At 35.8% G+C, this 15,000-nt stretch overlaps 2 protein-coding genes across 4 annotated transcripts in view; one reads left to right on the top strand and one right to left on the bottom strand.

Annotated features, from left to right (window-relative positions):
* Nucleotides 1–136, bottom strand: part of LOC119596928 (integrin beta-PS-like) — a 19,922-nt gene extending 19,786 nt beyond the window's left edge. The window contains exon 1 of one of the 2 annotated variants that reach the window (XM_037946298.1): nucleotides 1–61. This exon is cut by the window's left edge and continues 79 nt beyond it. The gene's annotated coding sequence lies outside the window, so the exon portion shown is untranslated. The other variant, XM_037946304.1, reaches the window with a different exon arrangement.
* A 409-nt stretch (nucleotides 137–545) lies between these two features.
* LOC119597112 (A-kinase anchor protein 10, mitochondrial-like) overlaps nucleotides 546–15,000 on the top strand; it is a 16,831-nt gene continuing 2,376 nt past the window's right edge. For both annotated transcript variants that reach the window (XR_005230801.1, XM_037946595.1), the window contains exons 1-10: nucleotides 546–692; nucleotides 5,348–5,539; nucleotides 6,033–6,915; nucleotides 8,947–9,070; nucleotides 9,338–9,474; nucleotides 10,245–10,389; nucleotides 11,176–11,284; nucleotides 12,875–13,061; nucleotides 13,227–13,356; nucleotides 14,151–15,000. The exon at nucleotides 14,151–15,000 is cut by the window's right edge. Coding sequence is in view for 1 of the 2 variants with exons in the window: in XM_037946595.1 (XP_037802523.1) it covers nucleotides 668–692; nucleotides 5,348–5,539; nucleotides 6,033–6,915; nucleotides 8,947–9,070; nucleotides 9,338–9,474; nucleotides 10,245–10,389; nucleotides 11,176–11,284; nucleotides 12,875–13,061; nucleotides 13,227–13,356; nucleotides 14,151–14,318 (2,100 nt within the window). In the remaining variant the exon portion in view is untranslated. The remainder of the gene's footprint in view (nucleotides 693–5,347; nucleotides 5,540–6,032; nucleotides 6,916–8,946; nucleotides 9,071–9,337; nucleotides 9,475–10,244; nucleotides 10,390–11,175; nucleotides 11,285–12,874; nucleotides 13,062–13,226; nucleotides 13,357–14,150) is intronic.

A 15,000-nucleotide genomic window follows, 5' to 3' on the forward strand; every position in this document is an offset into this window, starting at 1 on the left:
GTAAATAGAGGGGCGACGAGGCCCCGACCGCAGCTAAAAATGGAAAACAAACACCCGTCGTGACGTCACGACTTCTTCTTGTCACAGACGACACTTCAGGCTGGCCGCTCCGACGCCGTCTACTCGTTCGTCATATCTCTGTCGGCCTTCGCTCATCTTTACCCTTATTCTTATACGTCCTGAAATCGATGTGCGTATATATTAAAAATACGATTGATAACAAAGGTGCATCTGTGGCCTTCCGTTTTCTATGTGCAACGCAAAAGAAAATGGGAATGGCCGAGTGACCCACGAAATTAGAAAACGGCGTGACCTCATATCACTCTCGGCAGATTATGATCTCATGTCTTCCCTTCCTTACTTTTAGGCATACAAACACGATAAAATGTCATCTATATCCTCGATTATATTATTCTATGACGAAAATGGTATCATTCGCAAATATAGGCACTCAGAGATTCGTCTACAGATAAGGAGGGAAAGAGAAGATCTGAAGTATAGGATCGAAAAGCTTTAGGAATCCAAGGGAGTTTCCGAACCCCTTCTGAAGACGGCCGAGTTCCCGTCCCTTATAACTGCTATTTGTTGTTCTCTCGGTCAGCTGGAGTAGAAGGAGGACAGGAAACGCGGAAAATAGATATGAAATGTCTATGACAGTTTCCCCGAAATGTCGTCCCTCTGGAAGAAGTTTCGTAAGTTCAGCCTTAGAGTTAAAAAGGATGTCGTGAAGCAGTCGAAGAGGGAGAAGAAATTAAATGTTGGGTTTAAAATGGAAAGACTTACTTTTGGTCGGGAAATTTATTATGATGTGTATTTGATGTTAAACGATAATGGTATTAGATTATAGGATCTTTTTGGTGGTGGATTATCATTCGTGGATTTGGTTGCGTGGCAGTGCAATTGACTCGTTGTAATTAATAATGGTAGCAGTGTATTCAGCGGTCATAGTATTTCATTCCTGGATCCCCACCCCCTTGGCGATTCTGTGAATGGAAACTTTCTGCCTTAAAATTCCCACCAAGACACCTGCATAACCTTTAGTTTACTTTGATTAGTATGTTAAGAATAGGTCTACCGCTACTGTAGATACTACTAAATGACTCCACGTACTTATATTACTTTGTAATATAAGTTGTTAAGATATGTGAGAAATACCTGACACAAACTGCATGAGAAAAATGTTTGATGTTTAACGTGTACATATTACATACCTTCTTGCACTAGATTGTCAGAAAGAGGACAAGGCTACAAAGTTTAGGGAAATTGCATGCCTCGAGCTTTCATACCAGTGCATTTATGCCACTATATTATTGCATCAAACATAGGGGGTTTGCTGTCATTCTTTATTTTTTTTTTCATGCATAGTAAATTTTTGCATGCTCACTAAAATACTACCATTCAGCTGCAGGATATGGTCCAAAATAATATTTTTCTATGATAATTGCTTTGTAAAGGGGCAAGCATGAAGTATCCTTGGGAAATGGCAGGGTTAGGTCATATGTTATTTATTTATTTTTGCCAACCTTCCAACCTCCCACCCAGAATGCAAAATTCCAACCATATCTGACTGGCAAGATAGAGGTCAGACAGACCTGAATGATGTGCCTCATAAGTGAAATCACAACCCAGATGAGGTAGAGGCTTTATGAGATAAACATTTCTCACTGCATGCACAGTCCCGAGTTGTGCAAAATGTAGGAGTATTTGACCGTTCATATTCATTATTTCCACAACCTTTTACTACTATATAAAGCTAATAGATATCAATAGGTATCCATTGATACCAAATTTGATTTGCCTTGTACCATCCCCACTGTATAATATAGTCGGGGGGACTTATTTGTGTCCACTTCTGGTGCCAAACAAGGGCTTCGAAAAGTAAAGTAGCCCATTGATGCAAGGAGTGTCTGTATATAGAATAGTCTAATGTGGTTTTATTTAATTGATTTTGGTTAAGCATAGACAGCTCTAAGGTTGCTTATTCTCAGGAGCCAGTTACCAGGCCTAAGTGAATTCACCAATAACCCGTTTTCAAGAGGAAAAGGCTTTGTTTTTATTTCTATGATTAAATTTAACATTATGAAATTATGATAATAATAATAATGGTAACATATAATGATCATAATTGTAATGATAATATTATTAATAATGATAATTATGATGATGATGGTGATAGTTATGATAGTAATAGTAATGATAATGATAATAATAATGATAGTAGTAATAATAGTGATAGTAGTAATAATAATGATAGTAATAATGATGATGATGATAATAATAATGATAATGATAATGATGATGATAATAATAATAATAATAAAAATAATAATAATGATGATAATGATAATGAAAATAAAATGACAATGATAATGCTAAGAAGAATAAGAAAATTATAGTAGGAATAGTCATGATAATGATAAAAATGATAATACTGTAATAACAATGATAACAATAATAACATTAAGCTTAATCTTTTTGGTATGGATACACTAAGCTAGGGCAAAGATGATATTCTTGTAGAGGATAAAAAGTTAGTCACTGGTATGAGAAAAAATCTGTAGACACAAATGGTAATGCCATAAATAAAAGAAAAAGATTATGGAAAGTGCCATTTGCAGCCTAAGTCCACTCAGTCCTCCCAAGTTTCATCTCTATCTTGCCATACATACTGAGGGGGTGTTGTGGGGTAGTACAGCTAGTCATGGCAACTTAAATTGCTGAATAGATTTTGTGGAATTGGGGACTTGACTGTCACTATACTGTAAAGAATTATTGACATTAATAATAATGACAACAGTAAAAAAAAAGAAAAAATCCTAATGATTAAGGGAATAGCATAAACAGCTGAGATCATGTAAGGCTTGTATTTTAGAGCTTAGTGATAGAGTACTTCTGAAGCTATCTACATGTAAATGAAAGGAATAAAACAAGATTGCAGTGTCATCCCAAGTATATGGCTTCTGTGGTTAGATTTCTTGAGTATGATGATACTTATACAGCATGATGGCAGTAAACCAAAGTATCCCATTTTCTATGATAATCTGCAGATGCCAGTTGTTTGTATGGTATTTCTGCTCCATATGATTGGTAGACCATTACAGTGGTCATTATAAAGATCACAGAATGCTCCTTGTAGATTTTTTTTTGGTAGAATAGGCAGTATAGTGGAGGAAATAAAAGTTTGTCTTGGTGTGAATGTATTTAGAGTAGAGTATCAGACAGCTAAACTGCTTTTTGGGTGGTATAGAACAGAAGAAATCTAGATTGGAACATATCATGAGATCATTGCACAGCCTTATAAAATAATTGCTTATTCACTCCCCCCTCCACCTCATCCATACTTACTGACCCCCTTCATTCCTTCACTGTCTTCCACCCCTCATGGCTGTCATTGCATTATCCTAAAGTTCAGTATTAATTCAGGGAAGATACACTAAAACTGACAGTTTTTGTGCAAATTTACTTTTTGTGATGTGTATTGTGCACATATAGTTCTTTTAGTCTATGAATGTCATTTATAGGGACAATAATGGCAATGATTAGAATGGCACAGTGTCAGTTATCATCACAATCTTCATGTCTGTTAGTACTCTAGAAAAGCCAACAAACCTTCACCACAAGGAGAGGTCTGCAAGATAGAGCTTGTAGCCTCTCTAAGAAACCATCTAAGTTCTAACTTTATTTGAGTGATGTTAGTGTAATTTATCTTTGTTATGTTTTTCTGTTGTTCTGTGAATGTTTACCCTATTATTAATCATCATTTGCTAATGAAGCAAATATTGTATCTATAGATAATTTTTTTGGACTACTATAAATACGTACTAGATATTACATGCAATCTATTAATATCTAAAGTGTAAGTACTGGCATTGTAGACCCTTCTGAAGAAATAGCCAAGTCTATTTTTACAGTGTACCAGTAGTATCACAATAATTTACCCTTATAGTGATGGATGATCTCATGACCACAGACAGTAGTAAACATGAGTACTCTGTCTTTAGGTTTGAAGATAATAAAAAATACCTATTGCTGTAAGTAGCTTACAGTCTCATGGATTTTTCTACACAAGGGTTTTTACAGTAGAAAAAATAAACATGCTTACATTCCTAAGATAACCCCAACAGACCCACAATACCTCAGCCCAGATGTGAGTAACCTTGAATTTGAAACATTTCCTAGGAGCAAATTTAGTCTTTTTATTTGAAGTGTTCAGCTTTATACATTAGGAAACTGTTTGTCTTGTGGTGGTATATCTAATTGTTACTGAATAGTGAAACATTTACCCTATATGTAAGTGTAAAATTGGTAAAACTTACAAAACACACATGAATAGATATACATCATGCAATAAAATATAAAATCTATGTGATTTATAGTAATAAATCATGTTATGTATATGTATATGTAAATATAAAATACAAAAAGAAAAATATGACTAGAAGGTGACTGTAGGGAAAGAGAGGAGGGCCCAGAGGGAAGTAGGCAAAGGGGATGGGAAAGTTAGTGAATTGGTCTCTGATGTTTTTATAGGGGTAGAGTGGGAGGATTGGGTGGGAAAAGAGGCAGGAGAAAGAAGACCCAGTGGAGTAAAAGAAGGTAGAGGGATGGGGGAGGGAGAAAACTCTGTGTGGCCTTGAGGCTGGAAGAAAAGATGTCGGATAGCTCCAGCTCTGCTGATTTACATGTAGTATGGGAAAAAAACACTTTTTAAAAGCTGATGCTATATTGAGATGACTCAGCTGACCTCTATAATCAGTGGAGATGACTTGGCCTTCATTATTTATGTTTTGATATTATATATTTATCAAAATTTGTAATTCTGGTGTCAAAATGTTAAGTGCATGTCTTAATGTTTAATTCTTATTTGCACTATTTTTCCACATTTTACAAAAGACCTCTGTTTATTGTGAATAATTTTATCCTCTGTCAATCAACTACCAGTGAACAGAATTCTCTATCTCTTCTTTCTCTTTTTTCCTATTTCTTCCCTTCTTTCTCTCTTTCTCCTCCTCTGCTTCCTCTTTTCTTCCTCTTTTCCCTCCTTATCTGCCTTCCTTTCCTCCTTTTCTACTTCCTTCATTTCCTCCTTTTCTTCCTCCATCTAATCCTCCTCCTAATCCTAATCCTCCTAATCCTCCTAATCCTCCTTCTCCTCCTCCTCCTCCTAATCCTAATCCTAATCCTAATCCTAATCCTAATCCTAATCCTCCTCCTCCTAATCCTCCTCCTCCTCCTCCTCCTCCTGAATAAGTTTGTCCAAATATATTTTCAGACTCTATAATTTAGCATATATTTTTTAAAAATCAAAATCCGTACATTAAGTGCACAAAGTCCATATTCTTCCCAGGAGGTGGGTCTGGGGGAGGGAGCCCGAACCACACAGGCCATGGAGCGGCTGCTAGCAGTTCTTCCTATCAGGGGGGAGCTGAAGTATGCCAGGGTGCTGAAGTGACCTCATCGCCACCCTCACAGCAGGCACCGTCTAGTAACTTGCGCTTCATTACACGTGCTGATGAAGACCTGTTCATGTCTGAGTTAGGTGAGTGGCTCATGTCTTGTGCATGTGTGTGTGTATGTGTATGCAATATGTATGTATTAGGTTGTTATACATGTCAAAGTGTGTGTGTGTAAAAATCGATGCAATTTTGCCTAATCGGCAGGCATAATAACAAAAATATCAATATATATTGGCACATTTTCATGAATGATATATTTAAATAATTTATACTTTTTACAGCTTAATGACACCCAAAAAAATTTGCTGTTTAAACTGGGCAATTAATTGGGAATTGCAAATTGCATCTTTCTCAGGATTTTGTGATAATTTCTCTAAAAGAAGAGCTATATATCAGTGACCATGTATATTAAATGTTGCAATGAATTTTTGTAATGTTTTATGTAACTGCAATGGTGAGAAGAAATTAGCCAAATAGGATGATCAAGTATTTGAGAGCATAAAAGCTACACAGTTTTTAGGTATCTGAATTTTTTAAGTATAAAAGATTAATACAAAATTTTAAAATTCTTTTCAGGGGACAAAAAGGTGGATCCATTGCAAATACAATCACAGTTTGTGAAGACTGTTGAAGATATCCTCAATAGCCACTCCACTCTGCCGTACTTCTTGCAGTTTTTGCAAGGTTGGGGTGCTGAAAAGTATGCAAGGTTTTGGCTGGATGCTACTAGCTTCAGAGCTGCAGCTGTGACTCGCATACGAAGCCAGGATGTGCATATAACATCCGACATAGCAACTTCCACAACTAGCGATAGATCTTACATAGATTATAGTGATAGTAATTGTACAGAACCGGAAAACAAGCAAAAACAGACAGTTGATGAAATATTTGAGACTTACACTACTCAGTCATGCTCAAATTCAAGGACAGAAAGCTTTGGTCCAAAGGAAGAAATGCAATCTAGAGATAAAGGATTGGTCTTACCTGATTTAGTAAGTAATATTAAACATGCTAATGATGTTACTCCTCTTAATAGCCCTGATGGGAGCTTTAGCAAGGTGCTGAACTGTGATGGTCGGACTTCTGAAGGGAACCCGAAAACTAGTGATGAGAAGTGTGTGATATTACCCAATCATATGGATAGTGTTAAAGAAAGCAATACAAAGCCAGTTGGAAGTGGAAGTGTTATTACAGCAAAGCCTCTTTTAAAAGATAAAAGAGGTTTTTCAAGTCCAAGTGCCTCAGTATGTTCAAGGGCTCAGAAACTCAGACAAAGCATAGCAGAGGATGCCATGAAGATTTTCAACAAGTACATAGCAAGGGATGCAGAACAGTCTATTGGTCTAGATGATGATATTAGAGAGGTTATCCTACAAAAGATCTCCGTAGTTCAGGAAGACATTGATTCTGAGTGCTTTGTTCCAGCACAGAAAATAGTGTTTGGTGTCCTAGAAAGAGAGTGAGTATTGATAATCCATTTCTGTTTGTTCAGTATCACTTAAGGACTTTGTCACTTGCCCCGATAGTATAGAAATTCAAAATTCAATGATAACATTTCTTGAAAAAGTCCATTTGTATGATGAAAATTCTACTTTTAAAATGGGATACCTGTAGAATCAGGAATTTTGATTGACATTTGTGAATTATTACCCATTATTTATCTTTTCTATATTTTTAAGATTAAATGCATATTCTGAAGTATTTCAAGATCACAGGTTAATGTAATGTAAACTCAAATAAATAAATTCAGTGGAAAAAATGAAACTTGAAGTGCTCTTAGTAATTGCCTGGTTGTTAGTCTTAGTGGGCCTAACTTCATATTGAGACGAGATTCAGTTGTGAAAATAGATGTGTTTAATGTGAATAATTTTCTGGGGGAACAGAATCTTAACTCAATGCTGCCAGGAAAATGCTGTGCTTTTTTTTTTTTTTTTGGGGGGGGGGGGGTGTGCACATTGATGGCTCTGCTAGTTCTTAGCCACAAAGGAGTCAATTAGTAGACTTTGTGACCTTCCCTGATTTCACTTTTCATTGAATTGTTTCTTCTTCTTCTTCTTCTTCTTCTCCTTCTTCTCCTTCTTCTCCTTCTTCTCCTTCTTCTTCTCCTTCTTCCCTTTTTCTCTCCTTCTTCTCTCTCCCTTTCTTCTCTCTCCTCTCTTCTCCTCCTTCTTTCTTCTCCTCTCTCTCTCCTCTCTCTCTCTCTCTCTCTCTCTCTCTCTCTCTCTCTCTCTCTCTCTCTCTTCCTTTTTTTCTTTTTTCTCTCCTTTTTTTCCTTGTCTTCTTTTCTTTTCTTTTCCTTTTCCTTTTCTTTTTCTTTTCTTTCTTTTCTTTCTTTTCTTTCTTCTTCTTTTCTTTTCTTTTCTTTTCTTTCTTTTCTTTCTTTTCTTTCTTCTTCTTTTCTTTTCTTTTCTTTCTTTTCTTTCTTTTCTTTCTTCTTCTTTTCTTTTCTTTTTTTCTTTTCTTTTCTTCTCTTCTCTTTTCTTCTCTTCTCTTCTCTTCTCTTCTCTTCTCTTCTCTTCTCTTCTTTTCTCTTCTCTTCTCTTCTCTTTTCTTCTGTTTTCTTTTCTCATTTTTCTTTTCTCTCTCTCTAATGCTATGAATATCAATGCTGTTTTTATTCTTATAGTCATGATAATTACTATAATGTTATTTACATTAGTAACCAATATAATGTGACATAAAATATTTTCAAAAATCAATGAGAAGAGTAAGCAGGTGAGACAGGCAGTACTCGTAACTGGCTCACTGGTGACTTAGTACTTGTGGAGCCATCTCTGCATAAGAACAAGTAATAAAATAAACTCACAGTGGGCATGCCATGTATGTACATGCCATGCCCATCGGTTTTGGGTTAAAGTAACACAAATAGGGTGAAGTTTGGTAGATATAAAGTAGCTCCTCTGTGTCATTCTTTATAGTAAATGATAAAGCCTATAACATTTTTTTTTTTTTTTTTTTCCAGATCTTTGTCATCATGTGCTGTTAACAGTTTCTCTCTGATTCATTGAGTTTACTTTATTAATTGTTATTACACATATATGGCTCTACTTGTACTAAGTCACCAATGACCAATCTTACCTGTTTAACATTTTCCTTGATTTTCAAAAATATTTTACATAATCTTAGTTTACTGTTAGTAATGTTTATAACATTATGGTAATTATAATATCTATAATAAAAACAACACCATCGATATGCATAGCATTAATGAAAAATATGTTTTTCCTGACACCTGCCAATTCAAGGAAAGGTGAAATTGGGTAAGGTCACAAGGTCAACTAATTGACTCCTTTCTGGCTCAGTGCTAGTAGAGCCATCTATGTGCAGAGACATTTCACCAAACAATAAGTAATAAGCACAGTATTTCCCTGGCAGCTCTTGCTAGATGTCCAGTGAGTCATAGTAAAATGAGGGAACAGGTAAGCCAGAAATAAAATGACCTTTGACAACGCACATTTTTATTTTTTATTTATTTTTTTATTTTTTCCAGATACCTCCCAAAGTTTCTTGCAAGTGACTACTACCTCAAACACCAAATTGATGTTCTGACCAGTGGCTCTGTGCGTTTGGCAGATATTCTGTATAGTGATTCAGCATTTCCTTACTTCATGGAGGTAAGTATAGCAATGGCCTGTAACAAAACAGAAAATCAGATGTTATATTTACTGTATTTCTTTATACATTCAAAGAAAAAGCTGTTATTTTCAAGATGAATGGGAAATAACATTGATGTATGATGCATATTAGTGTTGTACAGTATAGTGTTGGTTGTGCTTATTTCTAAAACCATTTACCTTTGTGTAGATACTTTTTCAGTATCTACTGCTATTGATTTTAAGACTGGCAGTTTAGCAATAACCAATGCTGTTTTCTTATTGCAGTTTGTGGAGCAGGAAGGAGGAAGGCAGATGCTGCAATTGTGGGTGGCAGCTTCAAATTTCCGTCAGCAGCTGATTGAGCATGCTGGCATGTATGATCCACAGCAAGCACAGGCAGATGCTATGGTCCTTTATGACAAGTGAGTAAAAGCAAGGAAATAGAGATGAATGGGGAAATAAAGCCTTCTTATGTCTGTCACTTGTTTATTTTTTCTGTATTAGTTTTCTATTCATGATCTCTCAGTCAGGTAGCCTTGGCTGTTTAGGTTCATAAGTGTGAATGAATGGTTTGCAACCTTTGTGAATTGTTTGTATTACTTACCTCAAAGTATTTAGTTTCATTTCACTGTCTTGATATGTGAAAAATAATTCATTACTTTATGTAAATGACAAACACCTAGAGGTCAGTGTGCTTTAGTTAATTCTTAAAATATGTGAAAAGGAGTTTATGAAAACTATTAGCTCAGTACTTAAATATTATAAATAAACCGTGATGAAATATGCTGAGAGAGATGAAGGCTTCTTATATTATAATGATCTGACAATAAGTGATATCTGTTCAGAACAGTTAACCAGAAATGTAATTCTCAGAAGCAAGAACAAGTGTGAGAAAATAAATATACTATAGATTATTTTGTATATGCTGACTAAGTTCTGTTACAGAGATTGCAATTGAATTATTGCAGTTGAGCAACTTTGTATTGTGTGCTTTTTAGCTATAAATCTAAAAAAGGTCCTTGACTTAGCTGTGTGTGGCCAAAAGTTGCTTAAAGATAACCAGTGATGTAAATTTACCTAATACTATCTTTTCACCCTGCTAGTCCTGACAGCTCTCCATAAACAAATTTGAGATGTTAGATAAAAAATATCGTAATAAATATTTCTGAAGTGTTTTGTCCCCACCTCGCAGGTACTTTTCTCTGCAAGCAACGTGTCCGCAAGGATTCAGTGACCGAGTAAGATTTGAAGTTGAAAGTAATATCTGCCGTGAGGAGGGACCCCTACCATCCTGTTTTAATTTGCCTCTCAGAGTGGTTCTGCATGTTCTAGAAAGGGTAATATGTTATTTTGGTTTGATTATTGTTAATGTCACCATTGTAATTTGGTTGTTTGTTTACTTTTGGAAGGGTGCTTGCTGTTATTTGTGTGTGTGTGTGGGGGGGGGGTGGTTATCATAATGAAATTTGTATTTGTTCTTCAGTGTAGTTAGGTTTTTGAAGCAGCATTCTAATTGTTTTCTCTGTTGGTCTTCCTGTTATTTTATTTTCATCTGACTTATAAGAAATTTGGTTTTGTTCAAATGTATAGATATCTAAAATTGTAATTTGTTAAAAATGATCGATCAGATATGTTTATTCATATTCCTGTTTTACATATGATTTGAAAATTTTTTGTGCAAAAAAGTTAAGTATTTGCATTTCCTAATTGATATTTTTGTTTGTATGTAGAAAAAATGGTGCCTCTTTTCTTGAACTGTATCTTATAGTAAGATTTAAGTTAAGCTAGTTTGTTTCTTGAAACAGTAAACCTTTTATTATGTAGGCTATTAAAGTTTTCTTTGTTTTATGAATTGGGTAAAAATAAATACCAGGGAAGTATTTTCATGATAATGCGTATGTGCATGAAGTGCTTTTTTGATAATATAAAATAATGATAATTGATCTTAAAGATACTCACAACAGTGCATTCATTCCCTGAAAAGTCTCCAGTACTTTCATCAGAACAGTACATTAATACCCTGAAAAATCCCCAATACTTTCAGTAACCAAATTTCTTAGTCATGGCCTCTAGTGATTTTACGCTGTTGATTCAGGTATGTTTTGCATACCCTTTCCTTTCAGGATTTCCTCCCTGGCTATTTGTCATCCAGTCTTCACATCAAGTACCTGAGTGAGTTGATTAATACTGTCAAGACGAGTATTGAACTGCTTGGCCGCAAAAAGAGATCAGGTAATTGCTTTTCTTTGCTTGTGCATGGTCATGCTTGTAGAGTGATTATACTTCCACTGCTTGTTTGAGTTATACATTAAAATTTTAATAAGTGCTTTGTGTAAGGGGGAGGAGAGTGTATTTGTGTGCTTTGTGTAAGGGGGAGGAGAATGTATATGTTTGCTTTGTGTAAGGGGGAGGAGAGTGTATTTGTGTGCTTTGTGTAAGGGAGAGGAGACTGTATGTGTTTGCTTTGTGTAAGGGAGAGGAGAGTGTATATGTTTGCTTTGTGTAAAGGGGAGGAGAGTGTATATGTGTGCTTTGTGTAAGGGTGAGTGGGGACAAATGTGTACTTGTTTTGGTAAGAGGGAGAGGATATTTGTATACTTTTACTTGATAAGGGTGAGGGGGGATAAATGTGTACTTTTGCTGGGGAAAGGGGTAGAGGGTTATATGTGTACTTTTGCTGAATACGGGGGGGCATGGCTACATATGTTTATGTCGAATAAAGGCCTGGGGGTTGTATGTGTATTTTTGTTAAGGAGAGGACTATATGTACTTTGCTTGGTAACAGGAGGGAGAATACAAATGTACTTTGATGGTTTTGGGAAAGTATATGTATATAGAGGGACAGGTTGTATGTGTACTTTGCTTTCAAAGAGGGAGGGGAGTGTACTCTGTATATATATACATTTAATGAATAGAGGGAAAAGAGAGTATGTGTACTTATGCTGGGTAAGGGAGAGGGGTAGATATGTGTATTATTTGTTCATACATTTTCACTTGCATTTTTTTTCTTTCTTTTTTTTCTTTTTGTGGAAGGAAATGTAATGTAAATCCAGGATCATTTGTCATGATAAACTAAAAACACATTGACAACAAAGTGTAAACAGTGCAGCTTTCTTATTTCCTTTTTTTCTCATATTTTTCATCATTTCATCAAACTGCACTACACTGATTTCCCCTTCTAATTCTGTTCTATGGAAAATACTTGTTTATCACCAGGATTTCAGTGATTTTAAAATCAATTATATATTTTTTTTTTTATATTTTTATCTTTTGTCCAGAAAAGGTGAAAATTCATCCATACTCTTTCTGCATTTAGGTTTTGTTTATGTTTAAAAAGGGTAGAGCCCTTTCATTATCAGAGGAGCTGTTACACTTACATAATTTTAATTATAATGTCATAGCTTTAATACTGAGGTTATGCTTTAGAGAAGTCATTTAGCCAAATTACATTCTCAGGAAAATGAAAACAAAGTAGATTTGCAATGTATCATTCTGTCAGGAATACAAATTGACCATTTGTGGTTGGTGAACTACAGCTCTCTACAATTCATTCAAACCATTAGTTATAAGCTTTTAGTGCTTAGCTCTCCATCGGTGATCCACACACATTGGATGTAGGGAAATTTTTGGTCTAGCAGATGCTGTAGATAAACTTTAAATGTGTATTTATCCAAAGTGTGTTGTTTACTCTTTTCATTATGAATATTTTTCTTACTGTGATTCTCATTTATTCACTTCAGCAAAACATTTTTGCCACTTGTTGATCTCTTTAGATTTAACCTTCCTGGAAATGCAATGTGGATCCACAATCTTCCTTCACAGGCTCTGAGAGCACATGTAGCAGTGAGCAGAGCAGTACCTATGGGGGAGCAGGAATCAGTTCACAAAATACACTGCTGGCGATGGACACTTCGTCCACGCACCGTTTTCACAATTTGGATGGTGCCATGAGAATTGATGAGGCTCAGATTACGGATCCAGATTCACTATGGAGGCGAAAGAATTTCAGGTATGTCTTAAATTTGGTTCATTGTGGAAGTATATTGTTTTATACAGGATCTTTGATGAAATGAGGTAAATGATTTTTGACTCATTACTGAAGAATGGAATGTGTCTTAACTATATATATATTTTTTAAACATTTGTAATACAGTTAGTTATATTTCCTTAACAGTAAAATGAGCTGTGGATTCATAAATGAGCTTGGAAGATTTGAATCAGAACTGCAGCCAGAGCCTGATCGCAAGACAGAGTCAAAAATTTCTCGAACTCTTAAAAGATTTGTTAACATGGATGAAGATAAGGTAAGTTATTTCTTTTTGTCTTTTCCTCTTAGCCCATTGGAGCCTTGAACTTCTTGTCACAAAAAAATTTTGGTTCAGGAGTGGGCAATGGGAAATTTTTGCTTTGTGTTAGATGATGCACTAAGCACTTCAGCCTTTAGGAAGGGACTCATCCATGAACTTGTGCAGGATTCCCACCACTCCAACATTGAGAAATTTACCATCTGTCAGTCATGTCTGGGACAGCCATCACAGGGAGGACACTGTGTCCATGTGCAAGAACCAGTTCCTGCAGCAATGTAGGAATAACACAAAAATATAAATTTACATTAATGACACAGTGATATTTGTTGTTACTGTTATTGCACAGAGTGTAAATTACCTAGAGAAATAATATAAAAACGGTCAATTTATCATATTGGTACACCACAACAATATAGACTTCAGAAAATGGTAAAACAGCAAAAAGTGTAAGTGTTTTTGGCTTACCCTTGTGCCACGAGGCACCTTTATCCAGTGGGTTAATATAGAAATAAACTAGTCCGTATCAGGTGCAACGTAATGGTGCAGAAGCTGTGTGACACATATTTTTGAATAGATAGTTTGGCATTGTGCTAGAACCAAAGATGCTGGAAACTGGTGCACTTTTAGCAGAGAGTATGATGCTGATGCTGATGCTAATCAGAGAGGAAATAAAGTTTTTTACATAACCCAAAAAATTACAGTAATATTAAGACTGTAATTATGAATCCTGAAGTAGGCTGCTGCTGGCACTGGTGTTGCTACTTAATAAAAAATCTTTGAAATATTTTCAGGTAAAAGAAGATATGGCTTACAAAGTGGCTGAGATGATTATTAAAGATGTGACAAGTGTAACCTTAGGATCGCAAGGAAGCAACAGATCCAGCATGGAGTCCTCCCAGCCACCACTCACACCATCATCAGTGTCACAGGATAATCTCAGTGATGTTTTCCCCTCATGATGTGAAAGAGGTGTCTATAACAGACCAGTTTTATCTGCTACATACAGAAATGTGATAATAGGACCGTGAATCATAGGAGCACTTACTGAAATAACGAATGTACATATGTACATATACATAATTATTTTGTCCCCAGGGGGCTCATTGGTGTTAGTGTCACAGCGTTTAGGGAAAATTGGTCGTAGCTCGTGGACAGGCTCAGAGGATTCCCAGTGAGGATGTAATTAAAGAGTTTGATACTTGAGTGCGTGCAATGGGAATAAAGAGATTGTCCTTGGTTTGGCATATGTTGTCGTCAGGCAGGAAGTGGAGAGCAGTGGCCATTTTACTTCAAAGAAAAGAAGGCCATTATCTCTCTCTCACACACACACACACACACACACACACACACACACACACACACACACACACACACACACACACACACACACACACACACACACACACACACACACACACACACACACACACACACACACACACACACACACACACACACACACACACACACGTGTTTGTAAATATATAGCATGCTAAATTAAAAGGAATATTATTTCAGTCTAATACTGTAATGAGAAAGAATAAACCTTAAGTACTACAAACATCTGAAAATGATTCCTGGCATCAGTTAATAGTTTTGCACACATTGAAAGTTGGCATGTGATCAGATGCCTAGAGCCCT

This window comes from Penaeus monodon, chromosome 38, assembly GCF_015228065.2.
Source record: "Penaeus monodon isolate SGIC_2016 chromosome 38, NSTDA_Pmon_1, whole genome shotgun sequence".
Lineage (NCBI taxonomy): Eukaryota > Metazoa > Arthropoda > Malacostraca > Decapoda > Penaeidae > Penaeus > Penaeus monodon.